The following is a 26,746-nucleotide window of genomic DNA, read 5'->3' on the forward strand; positions in this document are numbered from 1 at the left end:
TACAATTTTTACAAACATGTTTTATTTGTCTTGCTTATACCATTAGAACTGTAACTGCTGGCTGTCATTTCCCTTAAAAGGGGAAATCAACTCAAACACATACTGGTGCTTTTCAAAAGATAGCAATTAAAAGGGCAGCAGCAGCGGCATTTTGAGATTTCTTAAAACCTTCAAGGCTGCAGGAAAGACAAGAGGACATGTGACCAAAAGTGTTATGATTATCCATTAGAGATTTCCATCAGTACCGGCATCAGTTTAGGTGATAATACAGCAAGGTCAAGTATTAGTGACAGACAATGTGCAAGTCATAAGGAATGATAGAGAGTACCAATCCTTACAAAAGTCATTGCTATCCAAGAAACTTAAATGTGTTCCAAAGAGAAATCTAAATACTTCACATCAAATACACAGTGGCTGTCCAGATTATATCTCACATTCGTTGCAAAATTTTGTTGAAGTGCCAAATCAAAGCTTTGTTGTTGTTCACATTGTTTTTAAATTCATACAATTACAGCAGCAGTTATGCAGGCGTTTTTATATCCTTAGCCACAGCACACAGGGAGCGCTGCAGCCAAGGAAGGTTCCTGGTTACCAAAACCCGCCTATAGGCCTATTTGTCTATTTAAGGGTATATGCACCACTACGCATCTTTCTCTGTTCAGTGCTTTAATTCAACGAGAAAAAGCTGAAATGCAGTTGCTCTACCAAGCCACACTTCACTTTTTCTATCCTTCTGTCATGGGAACATAGAATTCAGTCAACTGCCACCAAAGAAAATCTTTAGGAATTGTAGTTTTATCCAAAATTGTTGCATCACTTAAGAAGTGAGTCTTTGCTTTTTCCTGCCACTTCAGTTAACCATGGAGATTGGATCACCCTGAAAATTGCCTTTTTTTTTTTCTTTTTTTTTTTTTTTTTTTTTGCTTTACTCTTAGCAAGGGTGAGGAATCTGAATCTGTGCAAGGCTCAAAATGATGCTTAGGACAGAACATGCAGAGTAAACGTCGTTTCATTTCTTTCCATATCCAGGTAATATGAAGCTGGCAACTGTAGTCCTGTCATTATGGGTAATGAAAATAGTCCCTTTACAACAAACTTCCTGTAAGGGAGAACAAATAGATAATAACTCTTCTGGTAACATGTATAGTACACTGGCCAGTGTGTTTTTGGCGTTTCATATCATCCCGTGAATTTGTTTAATTCACTTGCTGAGCACTCATTTGAGGCATCCCTCTGTTTGGTCTTGGGGGCCCTCCACGACCTAGGGAAGATACAAAAAAAGATGAAGTCAGCATGAAGTCTTTTTTTTTTTAATTGGGGAAGAACTCCCAGGTGTGTAACCAGGCTATTAATGCATGGTTCAAAACAAAAAGCCCTTTTAAAATCAAAATTCAAAAGCAACCTGCCTTGACACTTTTCATTTTTTTCTCAATACACTTCCCCACACAGTACTACAAACACGTAATAATTTCAATTAAAAAAAAAGGCCTGATAATAGCAGCTGAATAAATGTTAAGCTTTAGAATAATATAAGGCAGTAATTGGTTTAGTGTATTTTAAATATAAACTCTCTGAGCTAGCTAATCCCTATTTTGCTTCCATTTTGTTCTTCCTTAAGAGACTGCCTGTAGCTTAATCACATTCTTAAAATACAGGAAAAGTAGGTCACCTGGTGAATCCCTCTCACATCAAGCCACCTTTTAACTAGGTTTTTACCAGTAGTTCACTGGCAATGAGCACCTCATTATAGAGACGCTTTCTATAATACGCTTACAGCTTCATCACAGTCTAACAGTGCACTGAATACAGAATACCAGACTGTTGAGGACAGTGCTCTCTGAGGGGTGTCACACAGCCTCAAGCTGTCCTCCTTGGCAATACTGGGGGGTGGTAACTAATGATTCACATGGAACTGTCTGTACGAGACCGACAGATTCATCACCAACAATCTGCTAAAACAAAACTATGGAAGTAGTGTTGAAAAGTCCAATCCAGAAAATTTAGAAGTTCACAGTTTCACCACATGCAAGCTGGCTTTATTTTTCCTTGGACAAACAAATGGCAAACACTAACAAGAAACCAGAGGAGAACACATCTCCACATGCTGAAAGTAGTAACAAAACTGTAGGCTCTAGAAACAGACGAGCCGAGTAGGGAAGTTTTGTACCCTCAGATTGAGGGAGACCTCCGCAACAGATGCGGGTACCTGCAAATTATTAATAGCCCTAGTGAGCAGATCTTAAGTCACGATATACCTCACCCAAAACAAACAAACAATAACCGAAAACAAAAAACTCCACCCACCAACACTAAAGCTTTCCTTTAAAAACAAAATTTTAAAAAAGCAACTAAATACTTCTGCTATAAAGATAATGAATTGTGACACTTCGAATGTAACTTCTTTTCAAGGAACTCCTCATTCAAAGCTCAAGTAAACTTCCACCAGAAACTCACTAAATCAAGTTCCAGGGGACCACATAAAAGGTTACCCAGGCCAGCTCCCTGCTCAAAAGCTGGGCCAACTCTCAAGATCGAAGTAATTTATTTGTAAGTTACCTCGTGGAGCTCCCCGAGGTCCACTTTGTCCAGAGCCACGCTTGAAATTCTGCTGATAGCCATCCTGAGACACAGAAATCAAAAAAAAAAAAAAAAAAAAAAAGTTGCAGCATAAGGCCTGAGCAATTTCTTGTGTTTCAAGAAGCTACCGATTTTAGCTAGAATAAAGAGCTTTTAAAACAATCTGCACTGATAAAACCTCTACTGCCAACCTACAATATTTTATTAGTTAAAACTAATCAGAGATCTTACTCCTAGTATCTATCAGAAATAACTAAAAAGGACAAAATTCTCTAATTATAGGATATTTTGTTCAATGTGAAAAATAAATATAAGCAGATCTATTTACTGAAGCTTTTTGTTTTCCTTAACTACAATAACAGATATATTTCTTAAAGCACCAGACAACAAATGATGCAACATTCTAATGGAAAGGTCAAAATGTGTTGTCTCATCTGTTTATTAATACTTTTTTAGGCATCTGCAAAAACAGACGTTTTCCTAAGGGCCAGTCGGGGGTTTACGCAAACTGAATGCATGTCCTATGGACAATGAAGTCCTATGCAAATTCCAGATTATGATCAGCACTGCAGAAGACTGATAATAAACAAGTCTGCTGAAATTAATTTCAATGATTTTTAAGTTCTTCCTAAAGTTCCCGATTCTTACAGGGCTGTTAATATAGTTTGAGTCCGCTCTTCACAACACACTCAACTTGGCTTTTCTTGCTAAAATAGTTTCTCCAGAGACAAATCAGCCAAAGAGAGAAGGTATCACAACAGTAATCAGCCATTTATAACTGTTTTTTCTATTCAGTATCTGAAAATGTTTTCATTAACAATAAAAAAGTCCTAGTAAGAGTCTTCATTAATTTATCTATACAAGTTCTTCTGTTGGTATCTACTTTTTAATCCTATTTCTAGACTGTCACGGTTTAACAGCATCTTACCCGCTGGTAGTTGGAGTAATCCCGAGGAGCATTAAACTGGGGCTGCGTGTAGCCACTATTTGGAGTGTTGGAAAAGGAAGGACGGTAGCCATCATATCCTCCTAAAGAACAAGATATAAATCTGCCACTTGGAAATGACAACCTGCTAAGTCAAGCTATCATATAAAGAAAGGCCACAATGGACTTTTTTTTTTATCTAAATCTCAGTTAGAAACCTTTAATAAGTACTGCTTACTTGAAGGTCAAGCAAATACTTGCAACATCAGTGCTAATACTAATGTGAGAAACAAGAAGGAAGACCTAATAAAATTGGAAACAATAATTTGATGGGTTTCTCTTGAATTTGAGGTTTGATTTAAACCACATTCAATCCAGAGCTAAACATAATATATTTAGATCCAGGATCACAGTAATGACTGGAACCTGCAAGGCACTTTTTTTTTTGCATTTGCTAACACAACAAATTCTATATTTTATTGTATCTGTTTTTCCTCCACTCTCCAAAATTGAGAGCAATACTGCAGGATAAAAGACTGGTATGTTTATCAGTCTAATTCCAGAATACTTGCCTAGAAAATAGGGTGTCTCTCCTGATCTAACATACACAACCTAGCTATTTCTGCAGCATTGAAAGCTTCATAAAATAACCATGAGATTCATGAATGTTCCTTTTATTTATGTAGGACTACAGTATCATTCCTCTGCCCCGTTACATTCCAGAAAAGATTTTCATTCCCTTATTTGTACAGTATTCAACCTCCTCTCAATAGAATGAAATCTGCAACTCATACATATAAAATATGCAAATAGACTACCTATAGCTGGAAATTAAACTCTTGAAACATCAATTTGTATCTGAATTTATCACTCCACAGTTGTGAAATCTTCTTGCATATCTTGTTGCATATTTCCTTATTTGCTTTTGCTATTTGTACCCTCAGTAGCATCTAGATATAAATAATATATATAATATAGACATAAATAATATAGATATAATAAAGCTAACGATAAGCCTTCACCAAACAACAGGAAAAAATGGCAATTTAGGTAGGCAATCTAACCAAACAGCCAACGTATAAATTGCTTAAGCTAGAGCAAATGGAATTATCATCATCACAAGTTAAAATAGCTTTCAGACACACTACACTATTAAGAGTAGGTCAGCTCATCATATAGTATCTTGATACTGGCTTTCCGGAAAGAAAAAAAATGAAAAGACAGACAAAGAAATGTCTGCTTAACGTTTACCTCTAAATGCATTTGCCGGTCCCCTGTAACCGTTCATTAAGCCTCGAGCACCACGAGATCCACCACGAGACACTCCCCGACTGTTGTAGTAAGGCTGACTGTTACGTGGAAATCCAGTATTCTGCTGCGGAGGCTGCTGGTGGTTCCCTGCCACTTGATGGGTCTGGTCCGGGGAACCATGGTAAGTACCAACCACTGGAACGGAGGGAAGAAAAAAAATCCGCGGTATGAAAATCTGAGTTTGTGTTTAGTGCACACACACAGCTCTCCTCTAATTCAGCGTTCAGAGTTTTGAAGTACCACCAAACACATCCCCCCAAAGATAAATAATCTGGAGAATTAAGCATCAGCTGAATCAAAGGGCTTTTTTTTTTTTTTGATTTGTGCAGATACACACTAAATTTCACTCTCTGCAGGATACTCAAAGCAAGATAGAATACTTGGGTACAAAATGAAGCAACAAAAAAGTCTGCAGTGTCTAGAGGAAAAATCTGGCAAGCTTAGAACATTTGAGGTTGTGTGACATTTTGCTTCAGCTTCTAGAACTTTACAGCTTTGATTATCTACTTTACTGAAATTACTTTCATTTGAGCTTTACCTAAATTAAATTTACCTGTTTGGAGCTGTTCTTGCTGGAGATCTGATTGTTCTACTTGGTGAGGCTGGCTGGAGAAACTCTGGTTGTAACTGGCCTGGTACTGATTTTGTTGCTTAAGGGTTTCTGGCTCATTGACAGGAGGAACAGGTGCATTCATGTTGAATACCTGGAAGAAATAAACAGTACTTTATGTGATTATGTGGCCAATTCATGTAATGCAACAGCAACAAAAAAAAATGATGCCCAAAATAAACGGATTCAGTGTTAAGTATTTTCTACTTACTGTTTGCATGGACTGGAATGGAGCTGCATTAACATTGATTCCACTGCTATGCAAAGGTTTGCTAGATCCAGCCTGGAACACCTGGGGCTGGGTTGCAGCTGGAAGTGATGATGATGATGGAGTCTGATCTGCATTCAGTGACATTGAAGCCTAATAATTAAAAACAAAGAGAATTTTAGCAGTGCTGAAAACTTAGCATCAGAATTGCACTTTAGTTAAAAAGTTAGAGATGAGGCTTCAATTCACTTCAGCAAATGAACATTTTCTACTTCAGCTGAACAGCCTCACTGACCACAGCAAAATGGGAGAAGAGAACCCTAGCAGTCTTCTCCCTCATTACCTTGAAACACAACTAGAAAAAACTGAAGGGGAAAATGAACAAATAAACTAACTCCTCCTAGCCACTGTCAACAACATTGCCCAAACTAGCAACACCTCATGTGCCACTGCTAGCATGTTACATTTAACACTTGATATAATCTAGTAGACAATTTAGTAAGTTAAAGATCCTACTATGAAGGACTTACTGCAAGAGACTGGCTCAAAATTTCAAACTTAATGGGATAGGCCCTACTGAGAGATAGTTAAAATTATGAGATTTTGTTTTCAAGAGAGCCATATACTAACATCAAATCGTACCTGTAAGCAGAGTGCTCCCCACCCCCATGAAATCTGACTTGCCTGAATCTGGTCAATTGATTCTTTCTGCGGCCGCTGCTCTGTTGTGTGAGAGGGCTGGTACATGGGTTGGGAGGCTGTATATCCCTCACTTGTAGAAGAAACCAAGGGGACCTGCCAAAATAAACCCCCAATCCCACAAAAAGTGAGGTGAGGCTTACAGAGAGCTCAGCAAACACTATCGGACAACTCTAGAACGAATGAGCCTCTCTAGTTAAAAAGACAGCAAACCCCCTTGCACAGCACCCAGTGAGACCTTGAGCCAACAAAGCACAGGCTTTTGCACTGTGGGGGACTTCAAAAGGAAACTGACCGTCGGTGCTGGGGATGCTCAAACCACCTCTCTGAACATTCAAAAAGAAAAGTAGAAATAGATTAGTGCTTGTGCCCTCAGGTGGAAAAGGCCTCTAATTCTAAACGTAGTTTCCTCAATAAACTCAGAGTTCAGCACTGAGCTTCAGTTTTCCAAAAGGGGTAATACTCTATTACAGAAAAATTGCACTGTTTCACAAGCATTACTAAACACAAGATTTATGCTATGTAGTAACAATGCTCAAGAAATACTAAAAAAAAAAAAAAAACTACTCAAAATCAGAAACTCATTTTTTTTTAATTTTCTCGAACTCAGGAATCAAATCCTACTACATTATGCAAGACGCAATTAAGAACGCAGAATATTAAACATGTTACCTGCGTAGCTTCTGGTTGCACAGGAACTTGATTGGGCTGGGCAAGTCTTGACTCAGCATGAACTAAAGTAAAGTAATTTTACTTATTAGGCAGTAAAATAAAGCCTTTTAGAGAATAATAAAGAAGATAGTAATGCTACTTGATGATCATCATCACAAACTCATCATCATAAAAGCGATTAGTCCCTCTAGTATCAAAGAGTTATATACAAAGTAGCACATGTCTCTTCAATACGTATATATTTTTAAAATATTCAAAATAATCTAGCTATTTCAGAAAACAAGTTTAAGGAAGGATATATTTTATTGATAAAAGATATCCGTGTTTTAAGCTTGAGGAAAACACAAAAGCAAATGAGAACCACAGGTCTATAAATCATATGCCTCAAAAGTATATGCCTCCATAACTGCCTCCGTAATTGCATTTCATGGAAAATGTACTTTAATACTTCTGTATTATCATCTGTAACGATCCATTTGCTACATAACAGTAATTGAAGCATTTTTAATGGATGATTTGCAAGCTTCCTCAATACTCTCTCTTGGCATTTACCACTACAAACCTGGAGGGCAAACCATCTGTGGCATGTCCAAATTCTGTGCTGGATTCATGGGCTGTGCAGATACAATGGCAGGATCAAGTGTTTGGTTCTCAAACTCCAGCATAGAATCCTGAAAAAATAAAGATACTAGTTACTGCACTGAAAAAATTCTGATTTTTAGCCCATAATCAGGTCTCAGGAAAGCAAGTGTAAAATTATATAGCTGCTGGCTTCACTGACAGTTTTAAATCAAGATGTTAAAAAAATTCAGTCCAAAAATATAGTTTTTAACTGAAAAACTTATCTAGAGGCAGGCTTTAAGGGTCAGACAGAAGAGCAGATAATCTGTTCTTTATTCTTTATTCCAAATCAGCATTTTCATTTTGTAGTTACAGTGTGACTAAACTCAACATATCAGCAGAAAAAGGAAAAAAAAAAAAAAGGAATGTAATAAACATTTGCCTCACTTATTACTACCTTCTTTGATTACTCTGTTTTGTAGATGAGAATGTTTTCTTATTTTCTGATGCATCCAGTTAATTCTCAATTTCTAGTTCTTCTGACTTTGCAAGCAAAGCTGCTAGAGATTTCAGCAAACCCTTTTGTTTGCAGAACCTTTGAGAAGCAATTCAAGAGGATCTATTCATGTTTTCTAGAAGGCTTTTATAACATAAAATTTAAAACCAGCTTAGAGAAAGGAGTATTTTATAGCTGGTCTCGGTAAGAGGGACAGGCTACAGCATCTATGGGTCCACAATTTTCTGCCTTCTCATTTACTACAAAAAATAACTAAAGTTCACTAACATTTTAACTGTACTTTCATGGCAGCATGACTTTGGGACTTTGAGCGAGAATTTGGCTGTACAGCACTCTAAGGTTTTCAAGATTTCTGCTTATTTAAAATAGCAATTAGCAGGCTCTTTAGATTACGACGGACAGACAGAAAATACTATTTTGTCTATTGCTTACATCCTGATAGCAACACAGTGAGTTCATCATACCTGCATGAAGTTATACGGGCCCTGCATCTGTGCCATAAGGTCCTGTACTCGCTGTCTTCTAACAAGAGGGTCTGCCTGAGCCACAGGAGTGAGCGTGTGAGGTTCAGGAACTGGAGGAGATGTAGCTTGTGTCTGTTGCTGGAGCGAATTTACAACCTAGTAAGAAACAAGCAGCTGATTGAAATTTCAATTCAAGCTTTACCAAACACTGCACAGAGCAGAAATAAAATTACTTAAGTTTTTGTAATTTATGGCAGTTATCCAATTCATTAAGTGTGTAATTACTACAGTATTCCTGAAAAAAGAATGATCCTGGTCACTTCAGTATGCCCAGTTAATGGTCTGGACATTTCACAGGATCAGAAAGTTTAGGCTATATTTATTCAGCAATTTACTTGTTTTCCTGATAGTCTAATTATTCTCCACTGGGAACAGCAATAGGTTTTTTTTTCTTCTCCCCAACATTAAGAGGATTTTTTTAAAGCAGGATTGTCTACATTTGCCAATTCAAAGAACTAGGGAAAAATGCATTTCAGGAAGACCCACATGCAAAGAACAGTCTTTTGTTTTAAATATATTTGGTAAGATGTAAGCCCAGTCCGGACTTGTGGGTCACTCAAAATTTCAAAAATCATAAAGTCTCCTTGGCCACACTGGACTTGAATTATCCTAACCCCACCTGCTCTCAGAGAATGGCAAGCAGGGCTGTTGGTAGGGGAGGGGGAAGACTCTAAAAATCACAGGAGGGTTGCATGAGGAAAAAATAAATAAATAAGTAAGCAAGAAACAGAGGCACAATTCATAGTGATCAAGAGACCAAACGATAGCAAGAACTTCATCATATTTAGAAAGGCAGATAGGATTAACAAGACATACTCCAGCACTGGCCTGGAAGGTAAGGAACAGCAGGATGCTTTCACACACAACCATATCAAAGATAACAGAGTAACAAGGAAAGCTGAACAGAAACTCCGCGAACATTTGGCATTAAGTTGTTTGAAAACACAGACAGTTGGCAGGACTGCTGAGGTGCAGAAGGAGCAGCATTTTGATATTCCTGTTCTGCTCTTTAGGCAACGTCCATAATGCAGAAATGCAATTTTCATTTTGTGTTCGTGTTCCCTGACCTTTAAAACAGAATCATTGTCAATAGCCTGTCTACAGATTCTCTATTGCTAGAAAGCATTCTAAATACTCTTAAATCTACCATATACTAATAACCTTGCACAAAAACATGAAAGCCTTAAACTTACAATTATACAAGACGTAATCTAGCCTATGCACACTTGGAAGTTCAAAATAAACTTACATAAAATATCTGGTTTCAATTAACACTGTAGAAGATGGAGACAGTACTGCAGTCATGACAAACAATGACAGATCTGCAAACTTGAAATCCCTCCTAACCATTCAGCATCTGCCCATCTGAAATGGGTCTTCCCTTTCATAGCATAGCATTCCCTTTCATAGCTAGGTTTTCCCTAGCTGTACCTACATTCCTCTTAAAGATTCCATGCACAAGTACTAGCTGTCTAAAGAGAAGCTCTCCTAAGAATTCCCACGGAAGTAAACACTAGGGCTGCCAGCAGTGCAAAACAAGCATGACCCCACCGCTTTTCTGTATTATGCAGTCCCCAAACTGCTGATTATGAATCACTACTAAATTAAGAAAGCGTTGCAAGCACAAAAAGTTCTTTTTGAAATACATTAATTTACAGCACATACATAGAGCCCTTCCATAGCATAAACAAGCTATAAAACAAGAAGAAAGTGAGCCAGAGGAGTAGACAAAACTTCACAGGTAAAACCAGCAGCTACTGAACTCCTACACAGTTTTTATAAAGAGTTCTTAATTACTTGACTTGCATCACTCAACTTGCAGAGTTCAAGTCACAAAAATTCCCTAATACTCAAGAGTATGAATAGGGACAAAATTTTAATCAATTCTTATTCCATAAAATACAGTACTAACCTCATATGACGCTTCATATTTTACGGTGTCTTTTTCAAATCTCTTTTTAATGTTAAAAGAAATTATTTAGGACCTAATCCTTTAGTCTTGCTATCTCTAATAGATAACTTAGGGTCTAATCATGATGTTATGATAAACAAAAACAAAACAAGACAAAAAAAAAGTGTTAAACTTGTGCTTATTAATTTGCTAATAGAGCTGAAACAGGCTCTGTTTCCAGCTCTTTTTTCATGAAAAAAGCTACTGAGATGACTTACATGTAAGGATCATACTTAACATAAGTATTTCTTAAAAGCAAAAAGATGAGAAGCACGTTTAGGTATATCTTGAGAGAGAATTACGTGTATATGCAGTTTGGAGTGGAGATGAGTTGAAAGATTTTCAGCAGTCTCTCCATGGAACTGCACAAATGCACAATCATGTTGTGCTCTCTGTAACTACATAGCCCAACTTAAGCCCTACATCTGCAAAGTGGTTTGGGATTTTTTTTTTTGTTTGTTCTGGCTTAAGTCTCAAAAAACATTATTCCTTCAAGACATAGTTGTACAATATAAGCTCTCCACAAACTTAGCCACCCTGCACACTTATTTTAGGTGCACTTGAGTTGAATACATAACTGCAGAATGAGTGATCATATCCAAGCCTATTTAAATATACGGATGTAAAATAAAGAGGGACTGGGGAGGAGAGGGAGAGAGCACAACACTAAAACCTGCCATGAGTTGTGATTCAGTGGAAACAGGGATTGCAATTTTACCTGCAGTGCACAAGATCTTACCTCAACCGTTTCAACTGTCCACTCATCTACCTGTTCCTTCTCACTACTGCTGAACTGAGTCTCTGCCATGAATTGTCTGTTTACATACTAAAATAAAAATAAGAAAGGGTATGAAAGTAAAAGTATGCAGCATTAAAACTGTACAAAGTGACAATCTTTCCAGTGACTAATACCTCAGTTGATTCAACTTCAGTTGGTTCAGTAAATTCTTCTGCTGCATCAGGTTCTGTAACGAAAATATAGCATCTTCATTAAACAAGCCTGTTACAGACCTATAAGATATGAAGGTATCAGATAAAAGTACCCTCTCCCAGTAGAAGCTGAATTCTAAAGAAATCTGATGCATTTTGTAGTAGTTATTGCTTTAACAAAAACATCAGAAATAGTATTATGGACAGTTAGTCCAAGTGTCTGTACCAGGGGTACAACTGGTTAATGAATAAACAAATATATATTTACTCTTAGTGACATTAGTACCTAATATTGGAAGTTTACTATACAGTAAAGAAGAATTTGCCTTCTGATACACCTTTGTAAAAACACTTAACTCTGAAGAGGGAAAAGTGAGCATAAGGAGTTTGTTACTATACTCTCAAGTTTTTTCGAGGATGTTGCAAAGAACTCTTCTAACAAATGATTAACTGGTGGACCCACTGCAAAGCAAAAAAGTTTCATGGGATCAGAATGATGAGAACTTTTACTTTTGCCAATTTTAAATACTACAGCTAAACCAATTTTTTGTATAAGCTGTCATGTAAAGCTCCACAGGAAAGTCAAGAATTTGGAGATAAGTGGTTTTTTGGCACTTACAATTGCGTTTATAGATTAACTAATCTGATGAATACCAGAAGATAGGACCAGCACAAGCCCACAAACTATATTATTAATCATAACAGATCTTCACCCAGCTTACCAGCTTCTGCTACAGGATCTTCCACTGCAGGTGTGGGTGCTGTCTCTTCTTCCTCACACAATCCATTCTGATGGTTATGGGTGCTATCAAAGTAACTTGTTTGAAGAATACGTTCAACGATCTCCTTTAGAGCTTTATCTGAGAAAAGAGATAATACAAGATTAATAGCCACACAATCCTAACTTTTTCTTTCCCCTCTAAAGATGCCACATTTTATTACTCATTCAGTGGTAAGCTGTTGTTGCCCTAAGCTAATCACAGACATTACTCTTTCTGAACTATCATCTATATTACCAGACTGTAAAATCCAAACTTGGATCACAAAAATCTGAAGGGCAAGGAAAATAATAACAATACATAATATTTTTCTGCAAATCTGCAAAACACTTCAAAACGAGGTAAAGTTTAGCAGTTACCAGTTTAATCACTAAGCTTTTATGACTGCTATTTCAAAAAAAAATCCTATTGCTCATTTTTGAGTTTGTAAAGTTTACAAAGCCAATGTTTTGACTGTAACTGAGTTTCTTTGTAATCTACATAATGCCCTAAATAAATAAATAAATAAGCTTCTAAGTAAATTAAATCCTTATAGATTAACTGTGTCAGGATAAACAAATTTACAAAAGCAGCATCTTTGTGGGCTTTTCCCCACTAAGGTAAGTGGTTTCGAACAGGCTTTGTTAAGTCAAACAAGCGTGAACCTGCATTTGGTGCCTCAGTGAATGCTGTACACAGGTGAATGTAGCCACACTGGCAAGGCAGCAGGGCCAACAAAAAAACAACACAGATTGAAAATGAAGATTCCTAATCCACACTGCCAAGTGATGATGCTCATTACTTGCATCAATAGACACATACAAAAGTGCACAGAAATACAGTAAAATTAATACCCAGTTATAGAACAAAGGAAACCTGCAACGGCTGCCAACAGCAGCACTAAAAGCTCATCTTGCAAACCAGACGCAATACTCGGGGCACCTTTATAGAGTAACAGAATGACTGGCTCCCTAAGGAGCACATATTACCTCTTTCTTGAGATCTATCCCCACACCCTCCCTGCAGCTCTTCAAACACATGTGGTGCCTCTCTTAGTGCTCTATAGTACAATCCTCTGTTTACAACTCCAGAGTAAAGTAAGTTAGCACTACAACTGTTACCTATCACTTCACTTTCCAGGAAGAGAATAGGAAAGAACCTCTTTGAACATCTCATATTACTCTACTGCAAGAAGCAAATTAAAAACTAAGAAAACCATTACTTATTTGACCTTTAAAAAAAAAAAAAGACAATCTTCCCTAAAACTTTTTATGTTTCCAACTGGGAGATTTAAAAATCCACACAGCACAAAAACATACCCTTAGGATAAGCTATATTTGCAATAAGACATGAAGATTTAGCCTCTACTTACATTTTAGTTGGATAGCATCCTGCAATCTCATAAATATCGGCTTGTTTGATTTCAAAAACAGCTGTATCATTACAGAAAAACATTAAGCTCCTTGCCTTCCACAATGCTGTTCTACTTATATTCAAAACAGATTTTTCAGCGCACAAAAAATAACTACAATTGTGATTAAGAGGACTAAAATTCATTCTACTTTTAGAACAGGGTAAGAGAATGCTCTCCCCCTTTGTTTTTTATTTTTGTTAAGCAGGGAGAAGACAAGGGAGCAGAACATTTCACTAAATAAGGTCATGTCAGTTTGCATATTAGTTCCTGTTACTGACAAAGCTCCCCATCCAGGCACAGGGAGACAGATTTCCAGAGAACAAAGAACTGTTACTGAGCACCAAGAGCAGCAAAATACTGCCGAAATAGCGGAAATAAACTCATGTACGTACAGACTAATGCTACATCAGTAACAAATGGACAGCACAGTAGGTTTACACTTCATATGCAATTGATGAAGTCCAGATAAGGCCCAAAATAAAGTAGCTACTCTAAAAAGCTACAGGAATATGTTTAGTAGTCCAAGTCTTTTGATGCCAGGTGTTGAAATTTAGTTCTAACAAACAGGACAAACAGGACAAATTCCATGTCCTGTCTCTTACCACATAAAATGTACTTACAGGTTGTTCCACAAACAGGTTTTTCCTTCCCCTCCAGTAAATCCCACAGGTGAACAGATGCTTGCTCATACTGTTCATTCAACCTTAAAAGCAATCAAAAAATAAGAGTATAACAGATTTCTTACTGAATCTTTAAATGATAACGGGACAAAATGCCATTAACAAACCGAAAATTATAAAGTACTTTACTGTAGGTCTACCTCATGTTCATGTCTCTTTCAGGATAAACTAGCTTGTAAAATTCATCCAGCGTTGTCAGCTCCTCCTCTGTCAGTACTGGTACCCCATTCGTTCCTTGTTTCAAGTCACTGCGCACTTCATCATCACCCAACTTGTCCAAAATAAACTGTAATTCTAGCACAGTCTTTAAACGTTTCTGCTCAGCTTCTTCTCGCATCAACTGCTCCCTGCGAGCTGTCTTTTTTATTGTTTTCTGGATCTGCTCAAAATGAAAAAACGAACTTTAAATTGTTTCGCCTCGGGGTGAATTTAGTAGGAGAAAAATTAGGCTTGGAATATCTTTTATTGTTAACTAGAGATAGATGTGGCTGTTGCACTGCAAATTATCACTGAAGCATAAGAATAACTTGTTAGATAAGAATGCCTTTTAAACCAAGTCAAATGCCTGCAAATAAGTCAAACTTTAAAGTCTCAGCCACAGATCTTGAAATATGTTGGATCTTGATCATATTCTTACTTGAAGCAAATGGTTCAGTCTCACAGGTCTACACCTGCATGTCATTCCTTATGATCTTTTTCTTAATCCAAGCATCTAACATCCAAAATACAGCTTCCTCATCTTTAACTACAGAATATTTTAATCTTTTCAAACAGATCCAACTTGTGACAGTAATGCTCTCTCTGAAACCATGTTTTGTTTTGAAACAAAGGACTAGACATTCAGAACAACAGAGCTAACTGATTAGGGAAAGTTGCAAAGAAGTTTGAAAGCAGAAGGTCAATTTGTTAGTCCTGGAGTCACTAATTTCTTCCAAAAATTAGCTGGCCAGGGTTATTAAATTTCAGAACAAACTTGTCACAAGAGAAAAGTTCTTGATTACTAACTATCCATAACGCATATGTGGAACCCTAATGCAAGACAAGCAAATAAGTGGTTTAAAGGCATATATAAATTTACATCTGAATCAAGAAAACAGTTTGTATTGTGTGACTACTTATGCCCTTGGAATTACCACAGAGTCTGTTCACAAAATAAATACACTTGTTAGACCAGTCTGCTGCTAATATTGACTACACAATTAATTCCACTGAAGTTACACTTATTTCCAGAATTCCTGAAGTGTATAATATTACTGAATTTAGAATTCTCCAATTCTGTAGGATGGGTTAAGCTTGCAGCTTGCCCCCGCATTAATTCTTCCATGCAATGTAAATGCAGTGGTCTAGCATGCCTTGTTTTGTTTGAAGCTCCTGGCGCGTGCAATTACACTCACACAAAAACTGCTTGTATAATTGGAACTCCCAATTACAATTTTTGAATTTATTTTTGATTACACAATTATTATACATTCTTGATGAGACAAGAAAGCAAAAAATTCCTGTTTTACTGTAATCAGTTAACATACCCATGAAAACCATAAATCTTGAAACACATCCCATAATGTAGTTTCATTTAATTTACTGCTAGAAAGATATAGGACAACCAAAATCTTGAGAAAATTACCATACTATATATAGTTGCTGAGACCTGATGCCCTATACTTGTAAGAACAAGTAAAAACCAGCATCCTACAAATGAGAAGTGAGCCTGTGAAATCCCTCCTCTTTTCAAAATAAAGTTATTACTAACAGCAAAGAATACTGCATGACAGCCCTGTTTCAAAAGCTATGCTTTGCCAAAAGAAAATACATTGTTTTGTTACCATGTCTTTACATAGTATTCAAAACACTCTCTTATGAAAAAAAAAAAATCCCCAAAAACTGACACAAACTAGTATAAAGTAATTGAAAACAGCGTAATACACAAGACATGATGACCGTTTCAGCTTCTATAAAGAAGCTACCAAGCATTACCTAGCATTAGTGAAAGAGAGTTTGAAACTTAAGTGCTCCTATTGCAGATGCTAAACTATATTGGACCATTTGCTCTTTACTTACATCTTGGCTCAGAGCCATGAAACTCCTCTGCAGCTCTTTAGCAAACTCCAGATTATTTGTCACTTCCTGATACTTTGACACTGCATCCTTTAAAAGAGAAGGAAAAGCAACATATCACAGAGAGAACACATTTAGTTCTTTCAACAAGCAACTTCCTACATATTTTGTTTCTAAGCAAGACAGCTGTAAAACGTAATCACCCCTTAATTAAGCTGCCACAATGATGCCTCAAATACTGATTTTCATTGGCCAAAATACTGCACAGATGAGACTTCCCTGTCTCTACGGTGTGTGGTTTCCTGGGTATTTTTTCAGGACCCCAGGGAAGTAGCTATGGTCGAAGGAAACATCTTTTTCTTAAGTTGAAAATCATCAGCAAAATGCTGGCTATTTCCAAATTTCTAAAAGCCTCTGAAATACCAATATGCATACTTGCACTATACAACTTGTATTTGCTATACAATTAGTATTTGCTTCATAATTATTACAATTGGAATAATGGCTATTAAATAAAGCCTTACAATAATCTACTTTCAAGACACAGCCTTGACAAGGAGGCTAAATATGCAGTACAGCCAACATATCCATAGCGTCACATCTGCTGCACTGATGGCTGTGATATTCACATGGATGTGTCTTATTTATAGAACTCTTTAGAACTTGGACTAAGCCACCTCTTTACTCAGGCTACATGATATTTAAAAGTTGCCACCAGGCGACCAAGCTCGTTCAATTCTCCCTAGGCATATTTCCCAAGAAATGTTGAGAAAATCTCAGAGATATCATAGCTTTTTCAGCAGTACTAGATTACAATACATGCCAATTTTCACCACAACTTATTTACAAACTAAACTCAATAAACGTAACAAAATATCAAAAAAATTCTCTACCAACTCTCAGCTTATTAACAGAACAGGGATGTTCTAGGAAATAGGGAATGAGGCCAAGTCAGAACTCTTCAAAAAAAATTAGTTTTTAAAAAAAGAGAAGTTCATCCCTTTCTTCTCCACTAATACTAAACAAGTGAACATAGATCTGGATAGTATTTTTTTTCTTTTTACCAGTTGATCTTGATTTAGACGTTCTCCCTTGTTCATTCGTTCCTGATAATCATCAAGTTTGCTCTGAAAGAAAAAAAAGTCATGAAGCTGATATAAAAATGAAATTACTGCTCTCTTCTATTTGTCTCATGAAATTATGAGCCATGACATTATAATAAATACTGCAATATACAACATAAACATACAGTAAAAATAAACATACAGAGAAAACCTGTCTTCTTGATTAAAAAAACTTTCGCAAGAGACATATATTCACATCTTGTTTATTCTGATTACCACAATACATCTTCATGTACACTGAAATTACAAGGAAACAAACATTTAGCCTAACGGAGATAGTAATCTCAATGTGCATTTACTTTAGCCCATACAGCAGAGAGTTAAACTCAGTCCTGAGTAAGAGGTCACTATCACCACACCACTACAAAACCAAAAATATACCTAGAATCAAACTCTGTCACTGCTAATGAGATTCAGAACTGTAAGTCTTTGTATAGATCAGTTATCATAAAGAAATTAAATAGTTTCTGATCTTTTGTGCAAGAATGCTTACAAACACAATTAATGTGAATAGCTCTAACACTTCTCACTGGAAAGCACTAAAATATTTTTCCCCTAAAAGGAGAGACAGAGAGAGAAATAATTAGGTTAGCTTTCAGTTGAACCAGTTTCCTAATCCGTTTTCTTACATAATTGTGAAAGACACTAATACTAGCAAAAACAGATAAACTTGCACAAGTAAACTTGCCTAAAGTAACAACACATTTAAGGTGTACATTTTAAGGCCTTTAGAAAGCAAGCAAAGCCTATAAGGATAACAGACCTAAAAATTAAACATTATCTTTTCAATACTTCTAGAGATGATAGACCTTCACCATATTTTTATGAAATTTACTTTGATTTAATTAAAATCAAACTATTAAAGTGATTCTTTTTTCCTTATCCTCCTAATTTAGAAAAACAACAACACTGAGAAGGAGGCAACAAGAATCACTTTTTTGATTGTAAAAAAATAAAATTCTAATGCAATCAATCCTTTTAGAGCTTGTTACTGAGTGACAATATTTTTTGCTATTTTGTTTTCAGGATATTTCAGTTAAAATACGCTGTTTTTTTTAATTTTTCCTTCCTTTAGCTAACTCACCCTCTATGCTTCATTTTAAGAGTTGATCAGCAAAGCTTCACGTATTTTGAAAATGTTGAAATGAACCATTTAACAGAATTGGCCTTTTTGGTATGTCACCAAGAGCCAAAACAGTTTCTTCCTTTGAAAATCTCACAGGTTAGATTTAACACTTGACTACTATATCTTTGACTATGTCAAAGAACTAACAACTCCCTAAATTCCAATTAATGTACTACCATTTATACAGGTATTTCATGCTGGGGACATCTACTGACAGTGAAGCAGAAGCAGAAGCCAAATGCACCAGAACTGGAGGTAGATCCAAAAGAAATAGCGTGAAGAGCATTCAGTATATTGGAAATCTACCACAACGGGAAATAAAATTTATTTACACATACTGTCTTATCTTAGAATAGGTGATGCCATGGTTGGACAATGCAGACAAGGTTGAAAAAACAGAAGTAGCTTTAGTGATTCAAGAGATCCTCGTGAGCTAGGAAGAGCCAAAAGGCAGGCTAACAAGCCCCAACATTTCCAATACTCCAGGGCAAAGACAACCAGGCTACGTGAGGCCTCCTCTGATTAAGGTGGCTCAAGTCCTACAAGAAATTGGCTTTGCAGACAAATTATAAGTTCTTGTTTGCTGAAGGCACTCACTCCGATCCTGCAGATTCATTCCCTTAGTCACACTGGTGCAAATGTTTGTGAGGCTTCACAGAAAATTAGACTGCCAATATCAGTCTGGTTAAACAGTGTCTACAAATGCATTAATAAATCCCCAATTTCTGTGATCTACTTTCCAACTCAAACCCATAAAAAAAAAAAAGGCAGAACATCAAATTCTGGAACAATGTGACTCTTGTTAAAGAAAGCACGCATTGCAAAATTATGCTGCAGAAGGCTCACATAATCCTTTCGCTGGTCGAGGGCACAGTGGAGGGAAGAGATGAAAATACCCTAAACGAATGTAATTGTTTCCGCACAGTTTTTTCATGCGGTCTTACTTCAGCATGATGTCGTCTTCAGATTAAACATATCCCAATACCCTATTCTGTGAGCGCACAAGTTCTTCTTAAATAATCTAATATTCTCAAGTCTAATGTAAATCCTATGATCCCTTTGTTTTCACCCATTTGTATCAAATAAAAAGAAAGGGTAATGTGTCTATTTTAGCCATTGAGAATAGAGCGGGGAAAAAGTTATTCCTTCTTTAAAGGCAACCATATCCCCACCACAAAAGGTAAAAGATGGAAAGTCTTTTCAACTGCAATGCAGGGAACAGGCAAATGTGTATTTAGTTACACATTATCACAAACATTTCAAGTGCTAAGTAAGCATTTTTATGCAATCTGAAAGACAGCATAGCAGTGTAAGATCAAAATACAGCATTACACAAAAATATTAAGTGTAATGCTTTCCTGTTAATCTGCGCTGTCAGATAACAGCAGCATTAGTGATGTAAAAAAACAGCAGCAAAACTGCTTAGCAGCCTACTGCAGTGCCTGCAAGGATTCTAGGGGTACTATTTTTACCCCTTCTGCAACTTCAGCCTTGCTAGCCCTGCAGGATATGCGTTTTGAACCATAAAAGTCAAACCAGCAGAAAAAAAAACACAGAGTACCCAGAGCCAGCACGTGAATCGTCTATTAAGCGGCTCATGAGTGAGCAGCCTCCAGTGCTGCAGACAGAAGCCGCCACTCTCCAGCTCCAGTTCAGACTCCTCCAGCAATGCAGAGCTCCCTGGGAGACGAGCACTTCATACAGCCTGTAAGTTCAGGGGTGGGGGCAGTGCTTGTTTAAGTTTGCCCCATATCTTATTTTAATAGGTATCTGAATATCAAGTTACTTTATGGTAACTGATACTTCCCCTCACATTCAAGTCCTCATTAACTTCTCTAATTGCCTCAAAAATGTCAGCCTAAAGGGGAAAAGTGCAGTTACATGACATCAGCTTCAGTAACAATACTGGCTTTAAAAATTCCTGACCACTCAGCTGTGCAGATACAATCATTTACAGTGCTCTGCTTAAACTGGATCACTGGAATGATCTGAGTAAAAATAACTCTTAAAAGAAAAGGTGCCAGAAGCAGGGGGGCAGCACTATATATAAATAGATCATTTCAATGATACGGTTTATACCAGCTACATCAGCACAACTGCACAAGACAAGCTGCAGTATGAAAGGGGAAAGTGAAACTTCTTCAGTCAGCTGAAGCAAGCAAACTTTGTAATGCACACTGAGTTATGAGGGCGAAAAAAACAGGGAGGGAAAGGAGGCAAGAGGGGAGTTCTTATAAATCTATTTTCTGAAATACCTCAGAAATTGCATATATTTTAAGTAATATTAGGCACCCATGGAAACAACTGATAAGCCAAACTCCAAAACAAGGTTTACTGATGCGTTTTATATTTGCATATTAGAATTTATTAGCGCTCCAATACCATTCCCACACTAATACCAGCTTACTTTATCAACAAAGACTGCTCAAAAGTGATTATCTTTTTATTTTCCTACCTTTTTTGAATAATTTTTAAAAGTAGCTTTGAAATGGCATCAGGAATGAAATCAGAAGTTAAGAATCTGTTAGGCAGAGGGGGATAGTTGTCACATTCACTATCTGGTTATACTTCATCCCTTCTTCATCCCTTACAAATGTCCCAAAAAGGGTTTTCAGGTTTGTGCTATACTAAGAAAGGTGCAAAGTGGTGTCACCGTTGTTTGTACTTCTAAACACACTTAAGTCTTCAGTTTAAACTGAAATTACTTTGAATTAACAGCTATAAATATTCTTGGTATTTGGGAAGCTTTACACTTCAGGAAAAAAACCTATCCGCTCTGTATTAGACAGTTTTTAAGAAGTCAAAAAACAGTACCAATTCCAAGACTGCAGCCTCTCAGACAGCTTACAACCAGAACACAACAATTACAAAAGGGATGTTCTTCCTCCAGAATGGCTATTCTCCCCCTGCTTCCCACAGGCAGGGCCTTCACAGGCCACGCGGCCAAAGGGATAGCTGGGTGAGGAACCCCATGGAATCAACCCCTCCTTCCCAAAGCAGAACAGAACTGCAGGGTACTGGTGGGTCTTTTAAATGCAAAAGAACCTTCCTTTTAAGCAGAACTGCAACTCTGATGAACTGACTGCAGAAAAAAAAACGAACGACAACAACAACAAAAAAAACTTGCACGTTTCTGTAACCTGTAATAAGTCAGAGACAAGTGAAACTTCTGAAAGTTTCTGGAAGCTTTATATGTATGTTCTCTTTTGACAGTAGGTAAGCACTATGAATTAACATAAAAAAATTTCTATATTGCCAAAGATGTATTTTTTTTCTCTGCAGGTATTTCCATGGTAAATGAGTTTCTTTTTACAAACATAAGTGATTCTAGAACACAAGATGAGATTTTCCTTTGTGAATAAAGTTATCACTAAGTATGTCCCTTTCTATCAACCTTCACTTGATCCATACAACCCTACTTTCATTTTCGCTTTATAATATTTAACCTTTCTATTGCCATATACCACTAAACAGCGTGAAAACATCACCAGCCATAAAACACGTTATATAGCAGCACTGCCCAATAAGTGCATTTCCCCATCGCTTTTTTCCCCAGAACAAAAGCATCAACAAAACATCAGAGAAGCACCACAACTTCCAATAAACGGTCCCATTCAGCCTGTAAGAATCAGCATGACTGATTAACAGAAGTTAACAAACTTCCCCATGCTGCATAAATAGTTAAAACCAGAACAGGAAGAGCTGAAACAAGGAATTACCAAACATCAAATAATTTTATACGTGCTCATTTTTAAGAGATGACTGCTAGTCTTCTATAACTATCAAGCAATTTTTTTTTTTAAATCCAGACTTCAATGCAGTTTCAAACAGATTTTACAATTCCTTGGTCTCAAATCGCATTTCATCTTCAAAGATAAATGTGGAATACCTTCATACCTTCAGGTAGCATAGACTGCAGTTGGACTTTTCTTTAGCAGTACTTGCTTTTAAGTTCTAAATTAGCATTCCAGAATTTAGAAAGAAATTAGAACCCATTTATGTATGTGGGTGAAGACAAGGTGAGAAAGAGAGGCTAACAGAACAGTTCCTTCTTTAAGAAGTATATTACAGCGATAGACTGTAGCTCCCTGTGATTAGCAACGCACTCTGCATTCCTCAATTGCTGGATTGCAGAGAGAAGACTGCTCTGCCAGGCTGATAACTGGGAGCCACTGCTTTCACCCCAAGAGGACAGACACATCATGCACACTCTGCAAGAGATGGCTGGCCTTAGGACTCATGCTGTAGAGAGCGAGACAGCCCCAGTTGCAGGGCAAGGTACTGGCACAACCAACTTTCCCAAGGAGAAGTTCTTGGATACATTAAGACATTTTCAACACCCAAGCAGTCCAAATAATGGTGCAAAAACAGCAATAGTGACGCGAATTTGAATGCAGTTCTCTCTCCTGCTACCATTAGGTGCACCTAGAAGAACAGCAAACAGACTCTGGCAGTTATTACCTTTTATTAGCTCTTCCTATAGAAAATCCAACTAATTTTATATAAAAAAGCAGGTAGATACCTGTCTCAAACCGTATCAACCTGAAATATCCAACTACTACTACTTTGTTCCAGTAAAAATCCTGTGCGATAAGGGCAGAGGCACTTTTTAGGTATTTATTTTTCAAACTAGTCAGGATACCTACTACACCTATTCCAGAATTCAAAGACAGGCTGATAAACCAACAGCCACTTACGTTACAGCTAAAATGCACCCTCTGTAAACCTGTGGACTGAATTTACCAAGCTCAAACCCTATCAAACAGTTTAAGACATTTACTTCATACTTACAGTTGCCAAAGAACATTCTTTGTGATCACTTGCCCATACCTTAAGACCAATGTTAGCAAATGGAAGATTTTGTCCCTTGTGCAAGGCATTTGTTTTAAGAACTGCTTTTACATGGTTCATGCTATATTAAACATGAGGTGAAAGGGAAACCATTTCTTCCTTTCCGCACTGTACAAAGACACCCAGGTTTGATCAACTCCATCAGCTTTATTAGGGAGTGTTTCCTCCTCTCTCTAAAAAATAAAAAAGCAGGTTTTATCTGAGTATTTTCTCCTATGAAAATCACTATTAGAGCTAGTAGGATTTTAACCTCAGACATCTATCAAAAAAAAAGAGAAATTAGTGCAACTTTACTTAAATAAACTTGTGATCAAGTATTCAAGTTAGATGCCTGCCTGAAGGTCCTGTAGAGAAAATTACCCTTCATTTACCACCCGCCATGCACACATACCAGTCTAGTCTACTAGGAAGAGAGGCAGAAAACACAATGGCATTCCTGGCCATTTCCAAACCTAACTAGATGAAGGGAATGCAGACATTTTCAAGCCTCATTTTTACGTATATTTACAGACAGTAACTCAATCTGTCCTAACTTCCTATAGCATAAGCCAGACGCATTGTTTCAAATGAGCTTACTTTAAAAGAAAAAAAAAAATCAAAGAGTAGCTGGGAATGTAGCATTTCCAATCAATGCTACATAAAAATATTCAAGATAGTACTTCTAATTAGTTTTATATTAAGACTTTAAATTCTGTACTGTATTTTGCTTGTCACACCATTTTATTCTCGGAGCCTACAAGGGCACCATGACACCAGAGAATTTACCTCAAAATGTCTAAGTTAGCACTCCATATAGGTAATTATTTTTAATCCTTCAAAAGCAGCCTTCTAAGTAAGTTAACTGTATTTCCATATTTGCTGTTAACTATAGATATTTTTAAACCATCCCTACTGGCCTTCTTTATCGGCTCCTGACAAGTAAAGAATTCAACTAAGCGAAAGTTTTCAGTCAGATTTATTAAATTTCCACTCTTTGCTGGACAGTATCCAGGACAGTTTTCTTTCTAGATTAAAAACTAAACAAAAGAACTCATCAAAAGATTCAATTTTGTACTTACGGAAAGATGAAATTCTATATTTAAGAATTAAACTTTCCAAGTAGCACAAAGTACAAAAGTCCTAAGCACTTAATGCCAAGTTCTCTTTATTATAGAGGGAGAGAGAAGTTGATTCCCTTCACAAAAGGACAGGATCAACATGTAAGACTTAACAAAAATTCATGAATATTTTAGTTGTGTGTTTGAGAGCTAACAAGGCAGACATTACCTACCTTCTCTTTTCTAGCACTTGGCACACTACAAAATGTTTCTCAAAGGAATTTTAACTCAAGACTTCAACAAAGGCATTTCCAAAAAAAAAAAATCCCTTTACTCACTTGCTATGACATTGTAATTATAAAAAACAATGACAGCAACCACAGACACAAAACAAAAACTAGGGCCTTCCTGAAACAAAAATACCACTAATTTTCACACTCTTCTGACTGAAAATAGCCTTCCACACATCCTTCTACCTTAAGATACGTCACACACACGTTGACCAAGAAGTCCATCCAAAGAGAATAAAATGGCTCAACCAGGGTAAATTAGGTGTAATTTATTTAATTTTTGAAGGCAAATAAAATGCAACTGGAAAGCTGACCTACACAGCAATAAAACTGTGCCTATTCTCTTTATTCCTTCAAAGTAGAGAAAAGATCAGAAGACTTTTCACTGTCAAAATTTAATTTTGATGATACACATTTTGAACATCCCAGGAAACTTTTTTTTGAGAGGATTTTGCTATGCATTACAGGTGACCATAATTTCAAACCTTTCACACGATTTTACTTGAAAAAAATCCATTTGAGGGACATATTGAAGGACTTTTACATTCCTTCTGAAGTTGAGGATCAATTATTTGTGTGGGTGTCCAGGTATGCATGGTCTAATAATGAGGAGAAGACAGACACTTAGATATACTAAGATCAGGACAAGGACCTACAGATCTGAAACTTAATTAAAAGCCCTTGGCTTGTCCTTTTTAATGTTTTGCTCCAGAGAAAAAGAAAAAAGGGCGGAGGGATCAAATTTTAAGTGGAAAGCCAACTGCTCTCGTATTTACAGGAACAAAGCAAAATACAGCTTGCTTCATTGTAAATCATCTATACTGCCTAATTTAATGTGGATATTTCTGCCTTCTAAAACACAGGAAGCAAGCCTAGACCACTGCTATCGAAAGTGCTGTTTTTAATCAAAAAATGAAAAACCATAAATGAACAATACTGCAAAAAAGGGATGCTTTAAGTGGAAAAAAAAAAAGGAAACAAACACACAATCCCCCCGACATTTAGAACCTCAAGAGAGATGCGAGAGTATTTTTCGCACCCCCAGATTTCGGGTCACCGGCACTGCGGCTCCAAACAGGGCTGCAGGCGGTTACGCGCCCCCAGCTGCGCCCTGCGAACACCGCGGAGGGCAGCGGGTGCCGCGCGCCCCGGCAGCGGGCCGGGCCGGTGGGGGAGGCCGCGCCGCCCCGGCCGGGCCCCGGCAGCTCGCACAATGCGGCGCTGCCTCCCGCCGCCGCCATGTTAGCGGCGCCTCCATGTGCCCGGGCGCGGAGGCCGCGGCCTTCCCTGGCGCCGCCGACCGCTCTGCGGGCCGGGGGGCCGCAGCAGGCGGGCAATGGCGGCAGGGAGGGCTGGGGAGGGCAGCGGGACCGTGGGCCGAGGCGGCGGCGGCACCGGGGGAGGGCTCGGGCCCGGCCGAGGAGACAAAAGGCGGAAGGTGGGGGGGGGGCTCGGAGGGTCTCGCCGGGGACGCGGCGCGGGGGGCGGCCCCGGCCGGCCCTGCCCTGCGCGGGGGGAACCGGGGGGACCCCCGGGGAGGGGGGGCAGGGAGAGGCTCTCGCCGTTCTGGAAGCTTCCAGCGGGCGGCCCCTGGGGGCGACGCCGGGAACAGCCCGCGCCGGGCCGGGCCTGCCCCGGAGGCCGGGGCGCCCGCAAGTCGCTGCGGGGCCGGGGAGAGTGAGGGGGCAGCACCTTTTTCTTTTCCAGGTTGCGCAGCTTTTTGTCGATCACTCCCAGGATCTGCTTCATGGCCTCAGTCTGCACCGAGGTGATGCTGCCGCCCGCCGTCGGGCCCGCCACCGCTGCTGCTGCCGCCGCCGCCGCTGGGGCCGCCTCGCCCCCCGGCGCCGCCTTCCCGCCGCCGCCGCCGCTGCTGCTGCCGGCCATGGTGCTGTTGGTCGCCGAGGGCATCTCTGCTGCGGAGAA

General features: G+C 38.2%; 1 protein-coding gene across 2 annotated transcripts; it reads right to left on the reverse strand.

The window, feature by feature from the left end:
• On the reverse strand, positions 1 to 26,746 carry CAPRIN1 (cell cycle associated protein 1). 2 transcript variants are annotated; one of them, XM_088525744.1, is made up of 18 exons: positions 26,513 to 26,746; positions 17,457 to 17,519; positions 16,396 to 16,482; positions 14,478 to 14,716; positions 14,278 to 14,360; positions 12,208 to 12,345; positions 11,468 to 11,520; positions 11,295 to 11,381; positions 8,545 to 8,700; positions 7,565 to 7,673; positions 7,003 to 7,064; positions 6,316 to 6,426; positions 5,635 to 5,784; positions 5,367 to 5,517; positions 4,754 to 4,948; positions 3,506 to 3,606; positions 2,557 to 2,620; positions 1 to 1,261 (listed from the first exon to the last, which is right to left on the reverse strand). In XM_088525744.1, exons 1-18 carry the CDS (start codon positions 26,729 to 26,731, stop codon positions 1,197 to 1,199), a joined length of 2,133 nt encoding a protein of 710 aa, XP_088381870.1. In that variant the 5' UTR covers positions 26,732 to 26,746; the 3' UTR covers positions 1 to 1,196. The 2 variants fall into 2 exon arrangements, with proteins under 2 accessions (XP_088381870.1, XP_088381871.1); XM_088525745.1 differs by lacking the exon at positions 11,295 to 11,381.

This window comes from Tinamus guttatus, unplaced genomic scaffold (genome assembly GCF_059628265.1).
Source record: "Tinamus guttatus ecotype Peru unplaced genomic scaffold, ASM5962826v1 Tinamus_guttatus_pri_ptg000240l, whole genome shotgun sequence".
NCBI lineage: Eukaryota > Metazoa > Chordata > Aves > Tinamiformes > Tinamidae > Tinamus > Tinamus guttatus.